This window comes from Engystomops pustulosus, chromosome 3, assembly GCF_040894005.1.
Source record: "Engystomops pustulosus chromosome 3, aEngPut4.maternal, whole genome shotgun sequence".
Lineage (NCBI taxonomy): Eukaryota > Metazoa > Chordata > Amphibia > Anura > Leptodactylidae > Engystomops > Engystomops pustulosus.
Window position 1 is genome coordinate 124,637,731 of NC_092413.1, and position 23,432 is coordinate 124,661,162.

The 23,432-nt window shown below is 40.3% G+C and overlaps 1 protein-coding gene across 1 annotated transcript in view; it reads right to left on the reverse strand.

The window, feature by feature from the left end:
- Positions 1-570: 570 nt before the first annotated feature.
- The window catches only part of NT5E (5'-nucleotidase ecto), a 49,024-nt gene continuing 26,162 nt past the window's right edge, over positions 571-23,432 (reverse strand). The window contains exons 5-9 of the mRNA XM_072142014.1: positions 12,696-12,850; positions 10,857-10,965; positions 6,087-6,236; positions 4,587-4,787; positions 571-2,194 (exon numbers count right to left, since the gene is read on the reverse strand). Coding sequence (XP_071998115.1) covers positions 2,010-2,194; positions 4,587-4,787; positions 6,087-6,236; positions 10,857-10,965; positions 12,696-12,850 — 800 coding nt within the window. The 3' untranslated portion in view covers positions 571-2,009. The remainder of the gene's footprint in view (positions 2,195-4,586; positions 4,788-6,086; positions 6,237-10,856; positions 10,966-12,695; positions 12,851-23,432) is intronic.

Consider the following 23,432-nt stretch of genomic DNA (forward strand, 5'->3'; position numbering starts at 1 on the left):
GAGTGTATGGAGAGAGCATCCACCTACATAGAGCCCTCTCTATATAGGTGGGTGTTTGCTGCATAGTGTGTTCACACGTGGCATTAACACATGCGTTTTTAACGCATACGCATCACAACTGCTGCTAAGAGGAGATTTGCCTAATTACATTGAGGTCAACATTGCATTTACAACATTCAAGGGTTACCGCCATGTGTGAACGCACCCTTAGTGGTGTAAGGACACAGAGAAGCTGCTATAGTTAATGAAGTAAATTATAAAGTTACTATTATCACTTGTACTATTACCTTATCAAAGACAAAACATTGCTGCAAGGGTTTAGTTATGCTTGTGGGGCTAGGATTCTATTCCTGGATGGGTTGTAGAAATGAATAGGATTTTTTTTTCCCTACATTGATGGCTTACGGGTTGTTAGGTTATCACAATACTAAATACCAAATAGTCTTTTGTTGTTCTTCTTATGCAAAAAGTGGAAAAATGTCGCTTGTCCAGATTTACCTGGTTCAATAATATTTGTGTAATCTTTTGCAAAACAACAAAATAAGAATATAATTCACATCCTACAGCATGTATTAATAACTATGGATACATTGCAATTTTATTTCAGTTAAAGATTCTTTGGTACATACACATATGTATACATGAGGTATATGCAATGTATGGAACAACATAACATAGCACCTGAAGAATATTAACCAGAAATGTACCCCATACTAATGGCCTCTTTATTCCTTATCAGATGGTTTCATTGGTATGAACCTAAAAACAAGCATGATATAATCATATTACTAGAGGATGCTCTTTCCAGAAAACGATTCAGTCATTGTAGAGAGGAGGGCTGCAGTCATGCGAAAGGACATGTCTTAAAAAAAATACAAAGTGTGTAAATAGAATAGCACTACAGTAATAATACCATCATCTGGGTATACTGCATACACAAAAGAAGCAAAGTAAAGCTGTTTTTAATAGAGACCCCTTAAAGAGACCCAACACCCAATTGACCCTACAACTAAAGAATTAAAGTGCATAGCACCTCATAAGCTTTAGAGCGATTGCCCAGGAGCAAGTTCAGTCCGAGAAACATGTTCCGTTCGCTTGCGAGTTTAACAGACCAAACTTCTGATCACTTTATTGAATGGACATGCTGACTTCACTCCAGTGATTAGAGTTTCGGTCCGTGAAATCTCACAAGTGCACAAAACGAGTTTCTCGGACCAAACTAGGCCTAGAAAACTGGCCTAACAGACGTAGCTTTCCTGTTTTTCTTTTGTTATTTTAGAGGAAATTTATTTTCAGTTTTTATCTTTGTGAAAATTAGCAGTTTTTTAGCTTGGAGCAAAGCTACATTCACATGAGCATATTTTTGGACTGTGTATTTCTAAGGGTTCATACACATGGCTATGGTTTTCATAACCGCAAATTTTGGAGCAGGTCTTTTTCCAGCCAATGTTTGGACAGTCCTTTCCAACTCTTCTGACATGCATATGACCCACAGCCCAGAAACATGGGGTCATGGGTCATATTCCACATGAAGGTCTGAGTAGCATAATCCTAATTTGTATGCTAAAAGATTCACTTTCAAGACTGATTTTTCAGATGAAGTATGGCAGCATATGGAGAACATATTTTCATTTGGTTTTCATAAGAAATTGTAGTATTGTAAATGGCAGCAAATTACTAAGAACTCAGATACTTCAAGATCGGGACAACCATTTATACAAATGTCTTATTAAGGGGGAAACCCGCCTCCTCCATCACCCCTCATTCAGCTGTCAAATAGGATTGCTGCCATATCAGCTCATGTCATGGATTAGTTGGAGACCTTGGTTTATTCAACCGGTTATTATATATGTCAAATATATTTTCTCCAGAATATTTCAATAACAGTGCAATTTTTACTAAGTACAGCAGGGTTAGTAGCATTATGTATCCAAATTCTCCTAGAAAAAGACATATGAAAAAAACATTTACTATTGATGATAAATCTTTGATTCATATCTTTGTGATTTTCAAAGTATCTTATGTATTAATATAATAAAAGCAATCAAAGAAACAAAGGAAAAGTTCATCTGAATGATGTTTGAAGAAGAATGGCCAGAGTCGTCTTTTGAAAATTGAATCCTTCCTTCCACTGCAGGGTATACTCTTAACATTTTAGCAATATAATTCCCAACTACAGAGACATCAAGATCACCTGAAAAAGAAATAAACAATAAAAATAAGTGTAAAATGTATGTCTCAGAGAACTTCTGTGGTTTAGCCATTTTAAAGGGAACCCGTCAGTGCGATTTGGGACACTAAACCACTCACCGGACCTTATGGAGAGGTGGTTTGTGTTCCAAATCTGACAAACTACCCCTACATGGCCATATAAAGGCAAAAAACATTTATACTTACATTGGTCCCGAAACCCTGATGTCTGCGTATTGTGGTTAGTTAACCAAGTTCTGTGCAGGTACAGCACATGCGCAGTGAAGCCAGGATACTGTCCTAGCTTCACTACTCGCAACGCAAGAGGAGGCACCGGGACGGGATCTGCTGATATGAGTCCAATGTGCTTCATCGGACTCTCATCCAGGTAAGTATAAAAGTGTAAATGTGAGCAGCCGCTCACTCCTTATGTACAAGTCAATTTGGGACCCATACGGATGTGAAGGTGGTTTAGGGCCCAAGTTAACCTGACAGGTCCTCCTTAACGCCACATGCACATGAATTTGTGATGTTTTTTTGGGCTGAAAACAATGGACCTGTGGTCAAATGCCAATGACAATTGAAAACAACTGCTGTAGCTGCAAACTCTCACAGGAATAGGACCTGCTCTATAATTTGTGGCCTAGGCAGTTGGCTCATCCACAGAGCTGTGGAATCCACTTCAATGGGGATGAGCCTATAGAAGTGGCCATGGAATGCAATAATCTTGAGTCACTCATAGAAGGTTATTAGGAATTTTCTAGGCATGCTCTGTGCAAGAAGGAGAGAAAAAACGCTTTAATATAATTTATCAAATAAATTTATTAAGTAGTGAATGGTGTTATTTATAGATTTGTAATGCTTATTTAAAAAAACAGACATTTTCTTTTAAAAATTGGGGAGATTTATCAGAAGTGCCCGAGAGGAAAACTGTTCTAGTTGCCCATGGCAACCAAAAATTCTCAGCTTTCATTTTCCCACAGCTGTTTATAAAATTAGGGCGCTGATTGGTTGTCATGAGCACCTAGAACAGTTCTGCTTTCAGGCACTTCTGATCTCCCCCAGTATGTTTTAAAAAAGAAAGGTCTATTACATGGGTCTGTATTATTAATGTATTATAATATGTACTATATTCCTTTCAGAATAAATTATTATAGAGTACACACACTAAATTGATATGCAAAATCCCAAAAATGGCTTGTGGATCTGATACTCGCACTGCCTGAAATATGTTCAAAATGCATGGCACTACATCCATCTTAAAGGGGTTATCCGGGTTTAAAAAATTTCTTATGGCCGGGCTGGGGAGGGCTATTTAAACACAATAAACATGTACTTACCTTGTCCGGCGCTGCCGATGTCCCGCGCCGCGGCCGGTCTTCTCTGTGCACCGGTTTCATTACAAGTGCGCACAGAGAGCTTCCGGCCGGCCGGAAGCTCCCATGCACACCATCTCCCAGCGCTTACAAGGCTGAGAGATAGGGACGGATGGGAGGAGCCGTCCACATCGCGGACCAGAAGCTCCCTGTGCGCGGCTTCCGTGCCCCTGTAAACAAACAGGGGCATGGATCGAAGGGACCGCGGCGCGGGACATCAGCGGCGCCGGACGAGGTAAGTACATGTTTATTATGTTTAACTAGCCCTCCCCAGCCCAGCCATAAGAAATTTTTTAAACTCGGATAACCCCTTTAACAGTGTATATACTACCTTTCTATCCCACATGTTTCCTTATTGCCCACAGAAGACCCCAGTTCATATGCTGGATGCTCTCAGCTTCGACTTACAGCAGACAAAAAGTGCTTTTCAAGTGGATATCTTCAGTGGAGTAACTAGAAGCTGATGGGCCCCAGTGCAAAGTCTGTGCCAGGCCCCCCGACTATAATGTAGGGTTTATAGTAATAGTCTTCTCATATGGGAAAGTGACACCATAAGGGCCCAGGTGCGATCGCAACCACTGCACCCCCTAAAGTTATCTACTCAATTTTATCCTCTCCTTTCCACCCCTGCACACCAGGATGTGTGAAAACTGTACAGTTATAATGCTGTTTATTCCCCTTTTACATACAGAAAGGAATACTTATACTGACTTGGTAAAGTTGCAATTCCAGGGCGCGAGACCAGGAATTGAGACTTTTTCACCCACTTACTCCACCCCCATGGTAAGTGGGGATAACGTTTCATGAAGGGGACTGTGGCAGACTGTTTAGTGGGCCCAGCGTGGTGAATTCTTGCCCAGCACTCTAGCTATTGCCTTTGTTAGGAACTGGATATATATACATATATATAGAGCGCAGGTTCTTTGGCAGAACCAAATGGGTGGGTGTAGCATCAAGTGCTGGTGAATGATGCGCCACAGTGTGATAAATCCTCCCATAGAGAAATATTTCACAACTTACCGCTATCATGCTTCAGACTCTCATTTTTCAGCATTGTATAACCATCTCCTCCTTCAGCTAGAAAAGCAGGAAGAACAACTTTGTAAACTTCATCCATTTGCACTGGAATGTATTTTGGTACCCGGCATTTGGTACATATAACTTGTAATGTGACTACTCTTTCTCCAGGTTTGTTATCTAGATTATAAAGCACTCTAATTCCTAGAAGAAAAGTAAGGATTACATATCAGTATGGCATTTTCTGGTTTCGTTCATACATTATAACTATGCCATTCATCTAAACGTGGTATGTAGAGATCCCATGTTACAGAAACAACCCCACCAAATCTGCTGGCGTGAAGACTTTTACACAGCAGGTGTCATCCCTTAGCCATTCATCTCAGAGAAATATAATGTATTAAATTATTATATGTGTAGATTAACTGAATTTTCTACATTACTGCCACATGTTTTTAGTCTCTTCATAGAGAAAAAGTACATGTCAGGAAATCCATTCATTTTTTCTTGAATTTGTAAAGACAAAAAACAGACTAAGTGGGAAGTGTTATCATGTGCCAAGACTTACATAGATGAATGATAATGTGTGTTTTTCATTTTTTTCCAATCTTTTCACATTTTTCATAAATTACAGCACGTTAGTACTTACATTTCTAAGACAACTAAGCAAAGCCAGACACCTTTTATTTTATCAAGTTTATCACACTGCATCAGCATAAATACAGAGATATGTTTAATGAAAGGGTTAATACAATAGTTTACATATAAAATTAACTTTTAACTTTATGTAAATGAAGCACACAAGTATGTCCGAGACACTGGCTCTTACATCCCCCCTTAACCATTTATGAATGCCTCCCTACTCCCTCAATGCTACTCCCCCTGCAACTGTCTACTGAAATCTCACCCTAGCAGTGAGCATGATATCACCGCTGCCACAAGATTTCTGGTATATATCTCTGGTGACACCCCCTGAAGCACTTCAGGTGTTTAATTTACATAAAGTTAAAAATTCAATTTATAAGTAAATAATCTTGTTAACCCTTTCATTAAACACATCTCCATAGCACCAAACAGCATGTATGGTTCACATCATGCTCTAGTTAAAAAAAAAACATATTTATTATGAATTTACAGGCCACTATGGATCCAGAATATTATATTTTTATTTTTACCGTGCTAGAATGAAAAATATAGCAATCCTTTTTACAAACATAAACTAGTAATGTGTGCTTTGGAATGAAAGTGAATAAGAAAGTGAGGAAGGGCTGTGGAATCATTAAGGCAAACATCAGACTCCAACACCTCTATTTTTCCACACTTGGACTCCAAAATATTGGCTGATGTACTGTATACTAATGTATAATCATTAGAACATAATGTACTTTCATATGATCAAAATATATTAATATACAAGTATCTATGCACAGCAAGCTTTGTATTTCAGTCTTACAAATTTAATAATTTATTATCCATTAATTTCTAAAGCTAAATTCAACCTACCACCAACTTGCAGAAACTCTCCTGTGCTGGCCCCATAACGGTGTACACTATGCTCAAAAGCTTTTTTCAGGGTGGATCCTTTAATTTCAATAAGGTCAAAGGTGCCCCCAAATGGTAGCACAGACAACAAGTCTTCCAGAGTTATACTTCCTGTAAACCAGATAACATTATGAATATTTTCAGAAGGATGTTAGCATATTCTATTGTGTTCTTAAAGGGGTATTCCTGTGAAGACAAGTTTCTTATATGTACTCAGGATAACAAAATAACACATTCTCTAATTCACTGTTATTAACAAAAATGCAGCATTTCACAGATATAAGTCCAACCTGTCTCTATCAGTCCTGCTGTACACAATTTCAGTTGCCCCTAGACAGGACCCTGTTACTTCTGACTTAAAAGTCATCTTGGTTTTCTGTGTGTCAGCGAGGAGCTGAGATTTCTGTGTCTTTCTGCTGTGTGCCTGTAGCAATGCCCCCCTGCTGCCCAGCACGGAGTTCACAGACACTCACTTCCTGCCAGTACATCGTGAGCAGAGAGAAGCTAGAAACTTCAAGGAGATAAGTGATCCCGGGAAAAGGGGAGCCAGGCACATATCTCTGAGAACAGAGATGAAGCAGTGCTGACAGTGTAAAAGTCTGTCAAGCCTCTCTCTGTCATGCCTCTGTGCAACAGGAATCTCATGCATCTCATCTTCTCTGATCTGACTCATCTCTCCTTCTATGTGTCAGTATTTTAGTACAATGTCAGTAGCTTTGTAGCCACATTGTCACCCCGCTGCTTAGAGACCCTCTGCCCACACCCTGGGATTTTGCACTAAGCAGCCTAAGGAGTGATAGGAGCTAAAACAGCAATAAAACTGAGTAACATTGTAAAGTAAGAGGTTAAAATTTTTATTGTGTAAACATCACTAGGAGGTTGAAATTTGTGAGCTCTGGACTCTAACTCGTAATGTTTCATCTGACCATGCTATTACTCTGTATTGTTTTCTTTTGTTTAAATGTATGTATACCCCATGATCTATAAAGTGCTGTGGAACTTGATTGCGCTACATAAAGATTTATTATTATTTTCAATTGCCCAAGATAACATTCAATCCTAGGTTAGGTATATTCATGCAGATTTTCCAGTTCTCCACACCTGACAATTGTCACAGTATTTCCATTTACTACAATGAGTGAGATGTGTCCAGTAAATATGTCTGATCCATTAAAATATATTGCTGTGTGCTTTATTCACCCTGTTTCCTGCCAAAGTGATACTAGAGAACCCTTAGGCTCATGAGGATTCTCCAGCATGTTGTAAATTTGGATTGTCCTGTCCAACAAAGAGAGGCCCCTCACCTTACCTCACCTCTCGCTCTGCTTTAATTATCCCTTTTCACAATGTTATTTTTCCTTCCAGACAATGCTGTGGCAGGTCAAAGCAAATTTAAATTGGCAGAGTTTTGTATTGCTTCGCCTTATTGTCGTACTTTGGCAGGCATTAAAAACAGTTAAGCAATAAAACACAAAATGCTATTCCCACCTTTGTCCATCATTGTACAGCTTATGTCTCATCTAAAGTGAGAAAATACATGGCATGACTTGTGAAATGATCCTCAAAGATGCGAATGTATATCTACCATAATCATATACAACTCAAGTACTGTGGGAATATGACATACTATGCGACCCACAATCATCTTGAATAGTCATGAACAGATCTAAAGTGCAAATTTGGCACTCATGGGCCCAGAGACCGAATGAGTGCTGCTGTTCCGGCCAAATTTTTTTTGCAAGTTGCTTGATGGACTTCTGAAATCAAGTATCTTGCAGCTGCTGAGAAACCACAGCCATGTCCTAACAAGGAGAGAGGTTGCTACTAGAGATGAGCGAGCACTAAAATGCTCGGGTACTCGTTATTCGAGACGAACTTTTACTGATGCTCGAGTGCTCGTCTCGAATAACGAGCCCCATTGAAGTCAATGGGAGACCGGAGCATTTTTCAAAGGGACCATGGTTCGGGAATAAAATGTGTTATTTAACTGAAAAAGAATGTCTTCTGATAAGTTAGCAGATGTATGCAAACATCTGCAATCTATTCTTCACTGTTCCGCGCGTATATTATCTCCCGAAAAGTTAGCAGATGTGAAGAACAGTGAAGAATAGAATAAAAACAGTGACCACAGGATCATTTAAGTGAAAAACAGTGAAGAATAGATTGCAGATGTTCGGCACATCTGTTTACTTGTCGGTAGATACGCTGTCCCGGGATCCGCTCCTCTTCTTCCACTGAAGTCCCCGCTGTCTCCGTGCCTGCTGCTGCCCTGCTGTCTCCGTGCCTGCCGCTGCCCTGCTGTCTCGGTGCCTGCCGCTGCCCGTGCTGCTCCCCGTGCCTGCCGCTGCCCGCGCTGCTCCCCGTGCCTGTCGCTGCCCGTGCTGCTCCCCGTGCCTGCCGCTGCCCGTGCTGCTCGCCGTGCCTGCCGCTGCCCGTTCTGCTCCCCGTGCCTGCCTCTGCCCGTTCTGCTCCACGTGCCTGCCGCTGCCCGTTCTGCTCCACGTGCCTGCCGCTGCCCGTTCTGCTCCCCGTGCCTGCCGCTGCCCGTGCTGCTCCCCGTGCCTGCCGCTGCCCGTGCTGCTCCCCGTGCCTGCCGCTGCCCGTGCTGCCCCCCGTGCCTGCCGCTGCCCGTTCTGCTCCCCGTGCCTGCCGCTGCCCGTTCTGCTCCACGTGCCTGCCGCTGCCCGTTCTGCTCCCCGTGCCTGCCGCTGCCCGCGCTGCTCCCCGTGCCTGCCGCTGCCCGTGCTGCTCCCCGTGCCTGCCGCTGCCCGTTCTGCTCCCCGTGCCTGCTGCTGCCCGTTCTGCTCCCCGTGCCTGCCGCTGCCCGTGCTGCTCCCCGTGCCTGCCACTGCCCGTGCTGCTCCCCGTGCCTGCCGCTGCCTGTGCTGCCTCCGTGCCTGCCGCTGCCTGTGCTGCTTCCCGGTGTCTCTGTGCTGCTCCCCGGTGTCTTTGTGCTGCTCCCCGGTGTCTTTGTGCTGCTCCCCGGTGTCTCTGTGCTGCTCCCCGGTGTCTCTGTGCTGCTCCCTGGTGTCTCTGTGCTGCTCACCGTGTTCTTCAATGTGTTCTTCACATACTATTTTGTTCGCACCGTTCCGCGCGTATCTTCTGACAAGTAAGCAGATGTGCCGAACATCTGTAATCTATTCTTCACTGTGTTTTTCACTGTGTTTTTCACTTAAATGATCCTGTGGTCACTGTGTTCACTATTTTTATTCTATTCTTCACTGTTCTTCACTGTGTTTTTTTAATTAAATGCTCGATCTCGAGCAGGGGAAATACTCGTTCGAGCAACGAGCCGTTTCGAGTACCTTAATACTCGAACGAGCATCAAGCTCGGATGAGTATACTCGCTCATCTCTAGTTGCTACTCATCATAGCATCAGTCAGATAGACATGCACTTTTTAAAAACCAGCAATTGTTGAACCTAAAGTCTGGTGGTGTGCCACATTGGCCAGAACCTTGTACCACCGAAGTTGACGCACATCCCATGTAATGTGCATGTGCTCAACTTGGTGGTGCAAAGTTCCTGGCCCACTATACAGATTTGCCAATGCTGCTGCTTGAAGTGCCGGCTACGTGTTCTTATTTTCGGCTTTATCAACATGCGACTGCACTTTTAAGGAACTTTGGCCTGCAGTGCAACAGCAGGCAATTGTGGAATTCCTGTTGCAAAACACGCAGGTAGAAGTAGTGACCAGCAACACTTCACCACCAATGACTGGGCCTCCATTAAGGTAATTTTGTTCAGTGCTTCACTGCCTCCAATACGCCACCAATATGGTCAGCACAGATGACGCCATCGTCAGCTCTACTATCCCCATCTTTCGACTGCTTAACACAGCTCCACAGGCTATGACAGAAGTGTAATGTTGGAAGAAGAGGAGAAACAGGTGCTAGGCCAGTCCACACAAGGTTCACAGGGTGGGTTCCTGGACCAGTTGTCTGCTACTGCACTGTCCAGCCAGGGAAACTTTTTGGAGGAGGATATGGTTAACACCTAGAGAAGCACTCATTGCTTCACTGGAGTATGGCTGGGGAGATGCAGAGGAGAAGGAAACACATCCCATGAAGACAGCTTGTCCTTTATGAAGAATATACATGTGACACATGTGTTTTATGTAGGAGAGCAGAGGAATAAATACTCAGTGTAGTATCTGAGTGTACATAATACTATGTGGATGCTTTCATTTCAGCATCTGTGCAAAGATTAGTAGTAGATGATAAAGAAAACATACATGGCTGCTCTGGTTGCCTTATAGAAACCTTCTGCACAGTCATAATGGTAGAGCAAGGATTCATTATTTTCAAGCTATTTCGAGTGCCATATTGTACAGGCAGTCCCCGGGTTACATACAAGATAGGGTCTGGAGGTTTGTCCTTAAGTTGAATTTGTATGTAAGTCGAAACTGTATATTTTATAATGGAAGTTCTAGGCAATTTTTTTTCTTTTGCCCCAGTGACAATTGGAGTTTCAAAATTTTTGGTGTAATTGGACCAAGAATTATCAATAAAGCTTCATTACAGACATCTTACAGCTGATCATTGCAGTCTGGGACTATAGTAAAGCATCCAGAGAGCTTCACCAGAGGTCACATGGGGCAGAGGGGTCCGTCTGTAACTATGGGTTGTCTGTAAGTCGGGTGTCCTTAAGTAGGGGACCGCCTGTATATGTATTAATTGTGTTACTTATTTACTTGCAAGGACCTGTTGTAGTAATTTTTTATACATACCATTGCTGGATTTCTCGTCAATTGATGCTCTTATTCCACCACCATTTATGATGCATAGTGAGACATGGTTCCATCTCACTTCATCAGGATTACGAATATTGTTATATATCTTCAAGAAAATGAAAAAACAATCTGTGTTATTGCCAATGAAGTCAGTGTAACAGAAAATCAGGTTAGAAAGCCTTTTTTATTTATTGTATTTTTATAAAATTTTCAACAAAACAGTAGAGATAATCCACAGAGCATGACCATAAACATTTTGATAGTTGTAAGTAACTCTCCAGTATTATAATTTGCCATGTGTGTATAGAAAGAGAAACTTTGTTTGGACCATTTTTCACCCTCTGTATGTAGCAGCAATGGAACATTATACAGTAGATTGCAAATTGTTTTGCACGCCATACGTTTAAGATGCACCACTAAAAAGATGGTGAACTCTGTCGGACCATTGGGGGAAGCGTCACATTCAAGGTTTCTGGCGAACGATCTTAGTGAATCGCCGCACGCAGCATTATAGATGGACAATGCTTTTGTAAGTAAATGTGCCCCATTGTATGTCCTTTTGTCAGTATTTAATATCACATGTAATTTACTGGAAAACTGGAAAGACAACAAAATGCTGTATTTTCTTAGAGTATTTTCTTGCCCAGATGTGGTAAATTTACACATTTTTAATATACTTGCCATTTGAACTCTTGGGGATTTGATAGCTGATACAATATATAGTATTTCAGCATATTAACAATATACTGTATCTGTATTAGATCCTATAAGTGGCAATTTTGATCCTGGTAATATAACTATGTAGTAGTGGTTATATTTCTATGTAGTTTTGGTAAGTATCTTTGCTGTAATTTTGATCATGGTAACATATGTATGTAGTTATCTTGGAAATGGTACTTTTTCTATGTAGTTAGCTTAGTTCTGTTGCTGTATCTATGCTGTAAGATGTCTGTACTATTGCCATTTAATATGTTTAATTATGTTATAGTTTCAGTGTAAAAACTTTGTCATATTACTGTTTAATGCACTAAACTTTAGATCATTTAAAAAGTGACCATTGGCGAGGCAACAATTTCTTTACAGCTCAGAGCCTGTGTTATTCTTAAAGGAAATCTGCCATCAAAATCAAGCATGATAAACCAGAACCACTTACTCATAGATCCAGGCACTGCGACTGTGGTAATCCTCTTATATTTGTTAGCCATGCCCCCTCCTTCTAAAATAAACTTGTAAAATTATGCTAATGAGTCAGGTCTCTCCTCCCCTTGCACTTCCTGCAGCTGATAGATCACATAAACAGAGGGAGAAGGGAGAGAGCAGGGGGAAGGTGAAACCCGATCTGCTGATTATGACTCCCAGAGCTCCCCAGGCGCACCATGGTAACAAATATATCACAGTCATGGTGCCTGGATCTATGAGTAAGTGCTGTTTTTTTATCATGCTTGATTTTGATGGTATATTTTTTTCAAACATATATTTGTGATGTGGTGTAATAGTATAAGATGGGAAGTTAATGTGAATGGAGGGGGGAGGAGGGGGGGCACAAAATTTGGCAGTCAAGAAACCTGAATTTTCTGCTGCTGTAAATACAGTCATCAAAACATTGTGCATGCTTACTTGTCACAGCTGAGATGCGGTTATAACTCATTAGTGGCAAGTGAAATGGCAAAAACTGCATTTGTTTTACAGTAGTTAGCTGTGCAGTTCCTTGTATTACTAGTGAAGCTCATTAAAAACATATGTTTTCACCTGTAAAAATAACGACTGAAATTTAACATGTTTCTCTGCTGTCACAACTACACCAGAGTACAGTGCTAATATAGTACGGCCACCTACCATAGCATCACATATCAGATTTCCCAAATTGCACTCTCGAAATCGACACTCCAGAGAAGAACCATTTAAAAACACTAAGGTTCTTCCAATTTCTTGAGCAGAGAAGTTATTTATTTGTTCCTTCCATTTATTAATTTCTAATAAAAGTGTTGAATCTACAAAAAAATATACATAGATGTGTCAAAGCATACACAACATTTATAATAGGACTACTTAGTACAGTCTACCTATACTATTAATACCCTGTTACATGTGATATGTGAATCTTTCTAAAGCCCGATGCACGCAAACGTATATCATGGTTGTATACTAGCTGTACGAACCATAGACTTGCATTGTCACTGCACAGTACGGTGAGCACACTCTTGTGTCGCTGTACCATGCTCTCACCAGAAAAAAGGTAGAGCATGTTCTATCTTTCACCAGAAATATGGCACATCTCCCTATGGAGAAGGGAGGTTAGAGGAACGCTCATCCCTCCCCTTCTTCAGTCAGCCGTATGCTACACCTAGGCTCCATTCATGTGCATGAAGCCTAACTTCAGAAAATTAACATCTCTACATGTAACACTTGTTAAAAGTGCTACTACAGTATTTTCATTTCCTGTGCAAGTTAATATTTAATCAGGCAACATTTACACAATCAATTTGTGAAACTAAGGAAGAAAAGAGTTTGAACAATAAAACACAGAGCATAAAAACATTGTCATAATACCGTATCTATTTACTAAAAAAACAAAACAAAGAAAAGAAACAGCCACAATGACTCATAACCATATAGACATGGAATAGGTCAGATATTAAGTTGTTATAGATGTTACAATTATAGTTGTACTTAATATGGACATTAAGGATGCCACTGTTAGAATAAATTCACATTTCAATTGTCGGACAAATTCATACTAAATGCCAGAAAAAGCTCCCGGCATATGTACTGAACGTGTCCTTAGACTAATACTGGAGACCTCCTTTATGCCTCAGTATATGTTGCACCCAGCAGGAAACCCTGAATGCAAAAAATTCAAAAAAATGCAGCAGGCTTTGTTGCTCCATCCTTCCTCCTGCTGTCGAAAGTAATATACACTCAGCAGAAGCCATAATAAACTATGGGGGACAGATGCTATTGTATTGCATCCATGTGTATGAACTACAACCAACAACAACAATATATTATATATAACAACAAAATATATCGAGGGCTTGGTTGCCCTTTTCCAAGATGGCTTCTCAGCAGCCTCTGGCACCATGGTGCACCCTGAGATTACATCAGCTGTGGTCCTGAGGCTTCCACCATGAGAGTTCTCTCCAGAGCCTTTTTGATCACTTCAACCCTTCTTTTACACACTTGTCTTTGCACTTGTACACCTTATGGTTACAATTTGTACTGTATAATCGGACAGCAAATAATGATATTGTTTGTACAATGATGAATTACACAATATTGCACAGGCACTTTAAGACACGCCTCTTTGTGCTAGTCACCTACCATGTTTTGCTATATTTATTCAGTGTGCGTCACTTGTTAGTTGCTTGATGAAGGTGTTATACATCGAAATGTTGCCACTTGTTCAATAAAGTTCACCTGTTATTTTGAGCCCTCTTATACAGGATGCTGTTGGTGGCCAGGGATAGGTGATTGCAAAGGAAAGGACAAGGCACCTATACTGACATGCACACAAATGCCGCGCAGGACAAGTTTGAAAAAAACAAATGCTAATTTTCTTTCTGTGTTAAGTAAAAACCAATATTTGTCCTGGTAAAGTTGGGGATCAGATGTCCATTGTCTGAAGTGTAGTATAATAGGGCTTATTCACGAAGCACTTTAGGCGGCTTTTAGAAATTTTCAGGATTTGTGCCGCTGTGACAGCTATTTAGAAGGGGATTGTGATCCGATTTTGGCACAATCGCACCAACTTTCATGCAAAAGAAATCGGGGGGCGGCCCGTCGGATGATCCGACGGATTCGGACTAACCGTGGTATTTAACGTTAAAATTATTTCGCAATACATGCACTTACATACACCGGGAACAAGAAGGTGAACTCCGTTGGGTGTGGGGAAGTGACAGATGCAGGAAATCGGGCGCACAATCTTTGTGAATCACGCTGGAGTGCATGATTGTCAGACACTCCATATTTTGGGAACTCCTCTGGCCGGGTGAGTAAATGTGCCCCAATGTGTGTAGAGCGGAGGAGCCCCGGCTGTCAGCTCAACTCCATGTAAAGAGAAAAGACACTTGGCACTCCTTATAGGTCAAAAATTTAGGAGAATTTATTTAATCCAGAATGAACAGTACAGCAATCCAACAAAAATTATTTTGCAACGTTTCAGTCTTATAAATTCAGACCTTCATCAGGCACGGATTGCAAGGTATAAGTAGAAATGGAGATGAGATGCGCTGCTATGACCGCTGGAGCGCAGGTGGAAAGGAGGAAAAACGGGTACTCCAGCTGGAGAGATGAGCGCTCAACTCCATGTAAAGACCTGCCAGAAGTGATGGCTGCACAAAACACACCAATGTCCTACACATTTAAAAAATCTTGGATTTAATCATCAGTAACTGGTAATTCTTCCTTTACAAAACAGTGTATTGCCAGCCATAGTTTATTCTTCAGTCCAGCCTTTGTGAATAAAAATTGTGAACTGCATCATAGTAGCATTTTTTTACCTGAGTAGAGGCAATATAGATTTTGATATTGACTCACAAGTGCCAAGAGTAAGTTTTAGTTATTTGGCACTTAGTAATTGAACACTTAAGATCAATATCATTTTCCACAGTACCGACTGAAGTCTGAAAATTTGGGATATTTGTTAGAAATTAGAGCCTACTAATATTCAGTTATGCAAATAAGGACTAGCTATATGTTTCCCTTGATTCAAATAAGTACCTCAGTACAACCTTCTTTTTGGGTACATTGGCCAAAATATCAGTTCCAACAATGTTGACTTGCATGGTGCAGTTTATAGTTTTATCTTATCCTAATCCTTCCTAATATCACTTCTTATAATCCTCCCATATTATTACATTGGGAGGAAAATATGGTACTGATGCACAGCCGACGCCTGCGTGATGCCTCATTTCTACTCATACTGGAAATATAGTATTGCCAGAGTTTTCTAATGAATTTGGGTTTGATTTTTCTTTTCACGGTTTGGGTTGGGTGAAGCATAATCTAGTGCTGAAATATAGTATTAATTTGTAGTTTTAGGCTTCCAACAGAAACAATTCAACATAATATCCTAGTGCACGAGTAAGATAAAAAATGGTTTGGTGAACTCTTCTGACCTGAACAGAAGTCTGACCTTTAAGAACATCAATAACCCTTGGCATGAAATGCTGAATGTAAGCCAGACCTCTTCAGCCTGTCTCAGGGCCCAACCTCATTAACACTGCTGAATGGATGTAATGTTGTTGGATTATTCAACAGTCTTTTACAGTGACTAGTAAGGCAGCAAGTAAAAAATAAACTAATCTGTCATTTTAACATGCTACATAAAATGCAGGCAGCATGTTATAGAACAGGATGAACTGCGCAGATTGTAGTTTTCTGGGGAAAGATTCCATAATACCAGTAATATATGCATTTTATTTTCACATTCTGGGCATAGGAGTATTGTATTCTGTGAGTAACAGACATCTCTTTATACATAAAAAATAATTAACTGAATACTATATAAGAATCTGCTCGACTTTTACTCTTTACTTTTACAATTCTGTGCGGAGATAGGACAGTATAACCTGGGCAGCTCTTCCTGCTCTATAACTTGTAACCTGAGGATACGACATCATGCTTCTTCTCTGTAAAATGTTACCTGCAGATAGGACAATCTGCTCAGTTTCTCCTACTCTATTCCATGCTCTCTACAGATGGGACACTATGTACAATCTGCTCATCTCCTCTTGCTCTATAACCTGCTGAACATGGGAAATTAATCCAGCATGGAAAGCTGTTTACTTCATTACAATTCAACATTTATTACAAAAGGATTATCCGTGACCAATTTGTGATGCTTTGTGCAGTGCTGCCCAATCTGTATGCACTGTATAAATAAAGAATTAATATTATTATATCTATAATATCCATGCCATAAAAACCACTCCCTTCATAACAGACTACATCTGGGGTGTAACAAGTAGAGACAGCACCCCATAGCAGACTTCTGAATGAGGCCCCCTTCGGGGTAGTGGAGAAAGTAAAGCACTTCTATGTTCATGTACTTCATATACTTGCATAGATTTCCCATATGAGCAAATATACTTCAGCTGTATCCACCAAATGGAAAGCATAGGCAGCACCATAGTGAAGTAGTTCACCCATTTATACCCACAAAAGTATATATGTAAAATGGCCTGTAAGATAAAAACAGTTCTGTGCAAGTCAAACGGTCTTAGCCCGACCCAAGGCATCACCCAATTACGGCTTCTTCCGGGCATGACCTTGGCGTCATCGTGTTTCCTTTTATTCCCAAAATTCATACCATGTTTTATATCACATTATACAAAAAAACAAACAAAATTTTACATTACATACAATCAAATATCCACATCCTTTGATATCGCTACATATCTAGTAAAAATGTATTGTAACTCTCTATTGCACTATGCCCAATAACAAACTACACTATATTCCAATATATTACATGTATATTAAAAATACTGTAAATACTCGAGTATAAGCCGACCCAAGTATAAGCCAAGGCCCCTAATTTTACCACAAAAACCTGGGAAAACCTATTGACTAGAGTATAAGCCGAGGGTGGGAAATGCATTGGTCACAGCCTCCCCAGTATATAGCCTGCTGGACCCTGCCCCCCAGTATATAGCTAGCCCCCTGCCCCAGTATATAGCCAGCAGTGGGCGAAGCCGGAAAGGTGAGTTTTGATATATTTTTTTTACTCGAGTATAAGCCGAGTTTGGGTTTTCAGCAAATTTTTTTGTGCTGAAAAACTAGGCTTATAGTCAAGTATATATGGTAAATCCATTAGCCCTAACCTTTTAGTCACACTTTAGTCACAACCTTTTAGATCGCTCTTTATTATTATGAACCGAGGTGCAGATATCGCATCATCTAATGTTTGTGGTAATTTAAAAAACACCCAAATATTAATATATAAAAATGGTAAAATTCCCTCATTTCTATATATTCCCACATATTTACATATAAAGTGCAGAACTCCAATGCCAATACTATATTATTGTAAAAAGCTCTTAATTTCAAAATCAATGTTTAGCCCCGCTATTAAGATGAAACATAGGGGAGTAAATCTGGGAGAGTCCCTTGTTGAGAAGGACCTCGCAGTACTAGTAGATCATAAATTAAATAACAGAATGCAATGTCAATCAGCTGCCTCTAAAGCCAGCAAGATCTTGTCATGTATCAAAAGTGGTATAGACTCTCAGGATAAGGATGTAATATTACCACTGTACAAGGCATTGGTTCGGCCTCACCTGGAATATGCTGTCCAGTTCTGGGCACTGGTCCATAAAAAGGAGGCTCTTGAGCTGGAGAAGGTTCAATGTAGGGCCACAAAAATGATAAGGGGTATCAGTTAGGAAAGATTAAAACAACTAGATTTATTTAGTCTGGAAAAGAGACGACTACGAGGGGATATGATTAATTTATATAAATATATGAATGGTCCATACAAAAAATATGGTGGTAAGTCGTTCCAGATTAAATCAAATGAAAAGACGAGGGGGCACTATCTCCGTCTGGAGAGAACAAGGTTTAATCACCAGAGGTGAGAGGGATATTTTACTATGAGAAATGTCAATCTGTGGAATAGCCTGCCTCAGGCGCTGGTTACAGTTTCAAGAAGGGCCCAGACGCCTTTTTACATCTAAATAACATTGATGGATATGTTATATAGAATTTTTTCCCATAAATCCCTTCCTCATCCAATCCCTACCCTTCCTTGGTTGAACTTGATGGACATGTGTCTTTTTTCAACTGTATAAACTATAATACTATGATGATGATACATCCAGATGCTGATACACTCTCACGCTGATTCAGCTTTTTATTTATATCCCTCCCTCTCCAATGTTCCCTTACAATTTCCTAACCAAAAAATATTATTCCTTTAGCGTTCTTCGCATGTCAATTTTTATAATGTGCTGTTACAATTCCCTTTCTTATATGTCTTAAAAGTTCCCCATTTCTTACTTTCAGTTTCCTACCTGTCCTACCTATGTATATAAAGCCGCATGGGCATATCATAGCATACATGACTGACTGATAATTGCAATCTATATATTCATTAATTTCATATTCTTTCATTTTCTTTGTGTTCCAGAATTTCTTCATAATGCCCCTATCCTCCATATCTCTCATTCTGCAATGTTTGCACATTTTGCAAGCAAACAATCCTTTTCTATTAGGTACCCATTCTTTGGAACTTTTAATATAGCTCGAGGTGACCAAACCACAAATATTCGCTGTTTTTTTAAAAAATTATAGTGGATTTCTCTTTCACTAACGGACCTAAAAATAGGATTAATTTTGCTTGTATCTTCCCTAATATCCTCCTCTCCCCTCTTCTTGCTCTCTCTAGTGTATTCTGTATTTTTATTATCTTTATCTAAAATGCAATGTTCACTAGCTATTTCCTTATAGGCTTTTTTTTTTTACATTTTTATCATTTCCTTTTCTGAAACCTCTCTACAATAACATCAGCTTGTTCTTTAACATCTTATTCTCTAGTGCAATTCCTTTTTATTCTTTTTATTTGTCTTTTGGGGATATTTTCAATCCAAGGGGCATAATGGCAATTCATAAATCATTCCACATAAATCATGCTGTAGAGCTTTGAGTACATCTAATGTATCTTTCAAATAACCTGAGGTCCTAACGGCCAGAAGTTGTAGCAGCAACCTACGCTTTACACATACTTATGATTCCGAAAAAGTGACATTCCTAGATCTCAACAGATTTGTACAAGACAACGAAATTCATTTCTCAAGTTGATTTCAGGAAACTGTATTCTGCACGCCCAGAGCTCCCACCCACGACATACCATCAAAGCAATACCAGTAGGGGAACTGACAAGGGCTAAAAGAAGTTGTAGTCAGCATACAGATTACCTTATGGAAACCAAAACCATCAAAAACAGGTTAAGCAAAAGGGTGTATCCTTTATGGACATTGGATAGGGCAGAATGCATTGTGATGCCCAAAAATAGAGCCACACTAATTGGTTATTTGAAAAGATACAGGAGATGTGCTCAAAGCTAAAGTGTTCTGCAACTGGGATGGCTTACAACAACATAATATACATATCTACATAAATTGCAACAGTGAGGGTGTAGTTTACATCATAGAATGCACCAAATGTAATAAAAAAAGTATGTTGGGGCAACCACACGCAGACTTAAAGAAAGAATATTGGAAGATCTTGCCTGATATTGTAACAAAAACGGGACACAATCCCATAGCAAAAAAGCAATATCTGGAGCATCAAAACACTTATGACATACACGGTGGAATGATGCAAGATTTCAGGGCATACGCTATCAAAAAAGTATGAATTCCAAAAAGGGGTGGAGACCATAAAAAGCACCTTTTTAATAGAGAGGCGTTTTGGATTTTCCATCTATACACTAGGTTTCCAGACGGTTTAAACTATAAAACTATAATTGGATGTCCGTTACATGTTAGTATGTAGCAATGGACATTTTAAAAGTATATTCTATTTGTCGGTTCAGTGGACGTGTGTGAATCCGGTTCATGTTTAATCGCACCTACCGGTAATGAGGTACATCTGATTCACCGCACCCCCATGAGTAAGAGTGTCCGACGACACTAGAAACGCATCAGCTGTGAGGCTGACGATTTTTATCCTGTGAATGTTATGGAGGAAGCGGTTTTTATGACATGGATATTATGGATATGGATAATCCTGTTGGAATAAAGTTTGTATCTTAATAAAGTCAATGACTTTCTACACTGGATTCATTTCCCTAGGATTACATTGATTTAACACATTTGTCCATGCAGGATCCGGGGCGAGGACTGGCCGTTCATCTAGACTGGTGCTCTACAAACGTGTTTGATTTCTATAACATGCTGTCTGCAGATAGGACACCATAGAGCACATTTACTAAAAACAGTGCAAACTGTGCTATGTGCAGTGTGCCTCTGCAGTGTGCAGAGGATGACAGATTCATGATTTGTGTCACCCATTATTCATGAATCTGGCACCTTCTGCTCTGCTATGACAGAGTGCACCAACATGTTTTTGCAACACATATCTGTTGGCCTTTGAATAATAACTGAGGTGCACGGTGCCTTTCAGTGCAGAAATTTGTGTTGTGTGAAGAATAGTGTATCTGCGACATAAAAGGGTCACATATGTGGCGCAGACACCTGTCATCAGGTCTGTGTCACTAGTCCTGTCACCTCTACCTGTTGGAGCAGCTCACAAGGATCCCATCCCAGCCTTTTTCTAGTCATTTCATACATTATTCATTGTAAAATCATCTTTTCTTTATTATGTAAATGAGGTGGGTCACATGGTCAGAGGCAGTGATGTCACTCCTGTTTCCCCTCCCCTCTCCTCCCCCTGCTCATGTCTGTGTGTAATGTATAGTAAAGCATGGCTAGTGTGTGTGCTGCATCTGCTGACATGCTGCATCCTCCTAATACACATGTGTGACACAGACATCAGCTACACATGTACCTGACATGTTCTGCTATAACATGGCTGCAGCCTGGAGCTGTTGTATCTCTCTTATATACACACACAGGCTGCAGGGGGCGCCAGCTCCAGGAAGCACATCATTATACAGCCTCACACCATTATACAGCCTGTCAGTCAAGCACTGGGGGTGTGGCTGTACCTCCCACTCATGAATAAGACGGACAGCTTGAATATGCTAATGCTTCATTGGACATTTCACAGGTCATTTGCATACAGCTTTAGGACCTCATTGCTTAGGTTTACAGGCATGTAGAGGGACAATGAAGGGATAGAGGCAATGCTCTCTAATGGCAGTTTATGAAAATATATTTAGTTCAGGGGGGTTATTTTGCCTGACGGATTCTCTTTAAATATATGTGCGAGCAGGTTGCAATGAAAAGAAGATACAAAGACTGCCAGAAAACTGGCAAAAGGAACTTATTAACCTTGGGCCAAAATGCCTCTCTATCAAAGAGGCGCTTTTTGAGGCCTCCACCTATTTTTGGTATTCGTACCTTTTTAATAGAGTATGCCCTAAAATATTGTGTAATTCCTCCTTGTATGTCATTGTGTTTAGATGCTCAAAATATTGTTTTTTTTTTGTTATGGGATTGTTTCCCGTTTTTGTTCCAATATCAGCAAGATGTTCCAATATTCTTACCAAAGTCCAGCTTGGAGCACATCTCTTGTATCTTTTCAAATAACCTGGGGTCCTAACAGCCAGAGGTTGTAGCAGTAACCTACGCTTTACACATACATACTTATGATTCCAATAAATACATTTCGCAATTTGATTTCAGGAAACTGTTTTCTACATGCCCACAGCTCCCACCCACGACATACCATCAAAGCAATGCCTGAAGGGGAACTGACAAGGGCTAAAAGAAATTGTAGTCATAAGTTTACCTTATGGAAACGAAAACCATCGAAAACAGGTTAAGCAAAGGGGGTATCCTTTATGGACATTGGATAGGGCAGAATCCATTGTGTGCACAAAAATAGAGCCACACTATTGAATCCCACACCACATGAAAAGCAACATCCAAATGTAAAGCCATTTTTTATATTACAGTACAGTGCACAATTGCAGAACATCAAACGTATTATACCTAATTGTTTAGCCATATTGTACCAAGACGAGAAACTGGGTAAAAATTTGGAAAATGTTTGCAATATAGTGCCAGAAAAAGCGGTACTTATTGCCAACATTATTGCACCTAGCTTTCCTAACAAAGGAAGAAAATCTGTGTGGTTACATAATACGGGATTTTATAAGTGTGGGTCTCACCCATGTAACATGTCTACTTTTGTGTTGCCCACTAAAGTCTGCAACCAGGATGGCTCAGAACAAGACAATATGCATAACTACATAAAATGCAACAGCAAGGGTGTAGTTTACATCATATAATGCAACAAATGTAATAACAAATATGTTGGGGCAACCACACGCAGACTTAAAGTAACAATATTAGAACATCTTGCTGATATTGGAACAAAAATGGGAAACAATCAAATGCCAAAAAAAGCAATAACTGGAGTGTTTAAACACTTCAGTGACATACACCGGTGAATGACACAATGGGGCAGATTTACTTACCCGGTCCATTCACGATCCAGCGGTGCGTTCTCTGCGGTGGATTCGGGTCCGGCCGGGATTCACTAAGGCAGTTCCTCCGACGTCCACTAGGTGTCGCTGCTGCACTGAAGACCACCGGAATGCACTGAAGTTCACCGTCCTATCGTGGGTGAAGGTAAGAGCGACACTTTTTTTTTTTTAAATGCGGCGATTTTTCTGAATCCGTTGGTTTTTTTATGGCCACGCCCCCGATTTCCGTCGCGTGCAGCAAAATCCCGGGGCAATATAGGAAAAATCGTTGCAAATCGAAAATATTCGGGTAACACGTCGGGAAAACGCGAATCGGGCCCATTATTTCAGGGCATGTGCTATTGAAATGGTATGAATTCCAAAACGGGTGGTGACCTTAAAAAGCTTTGATAGAGAGACTTTTTGGATCTTCCATCTACACACTAGGTTTCTAGCCAGTTTAAACTATAAAAGTT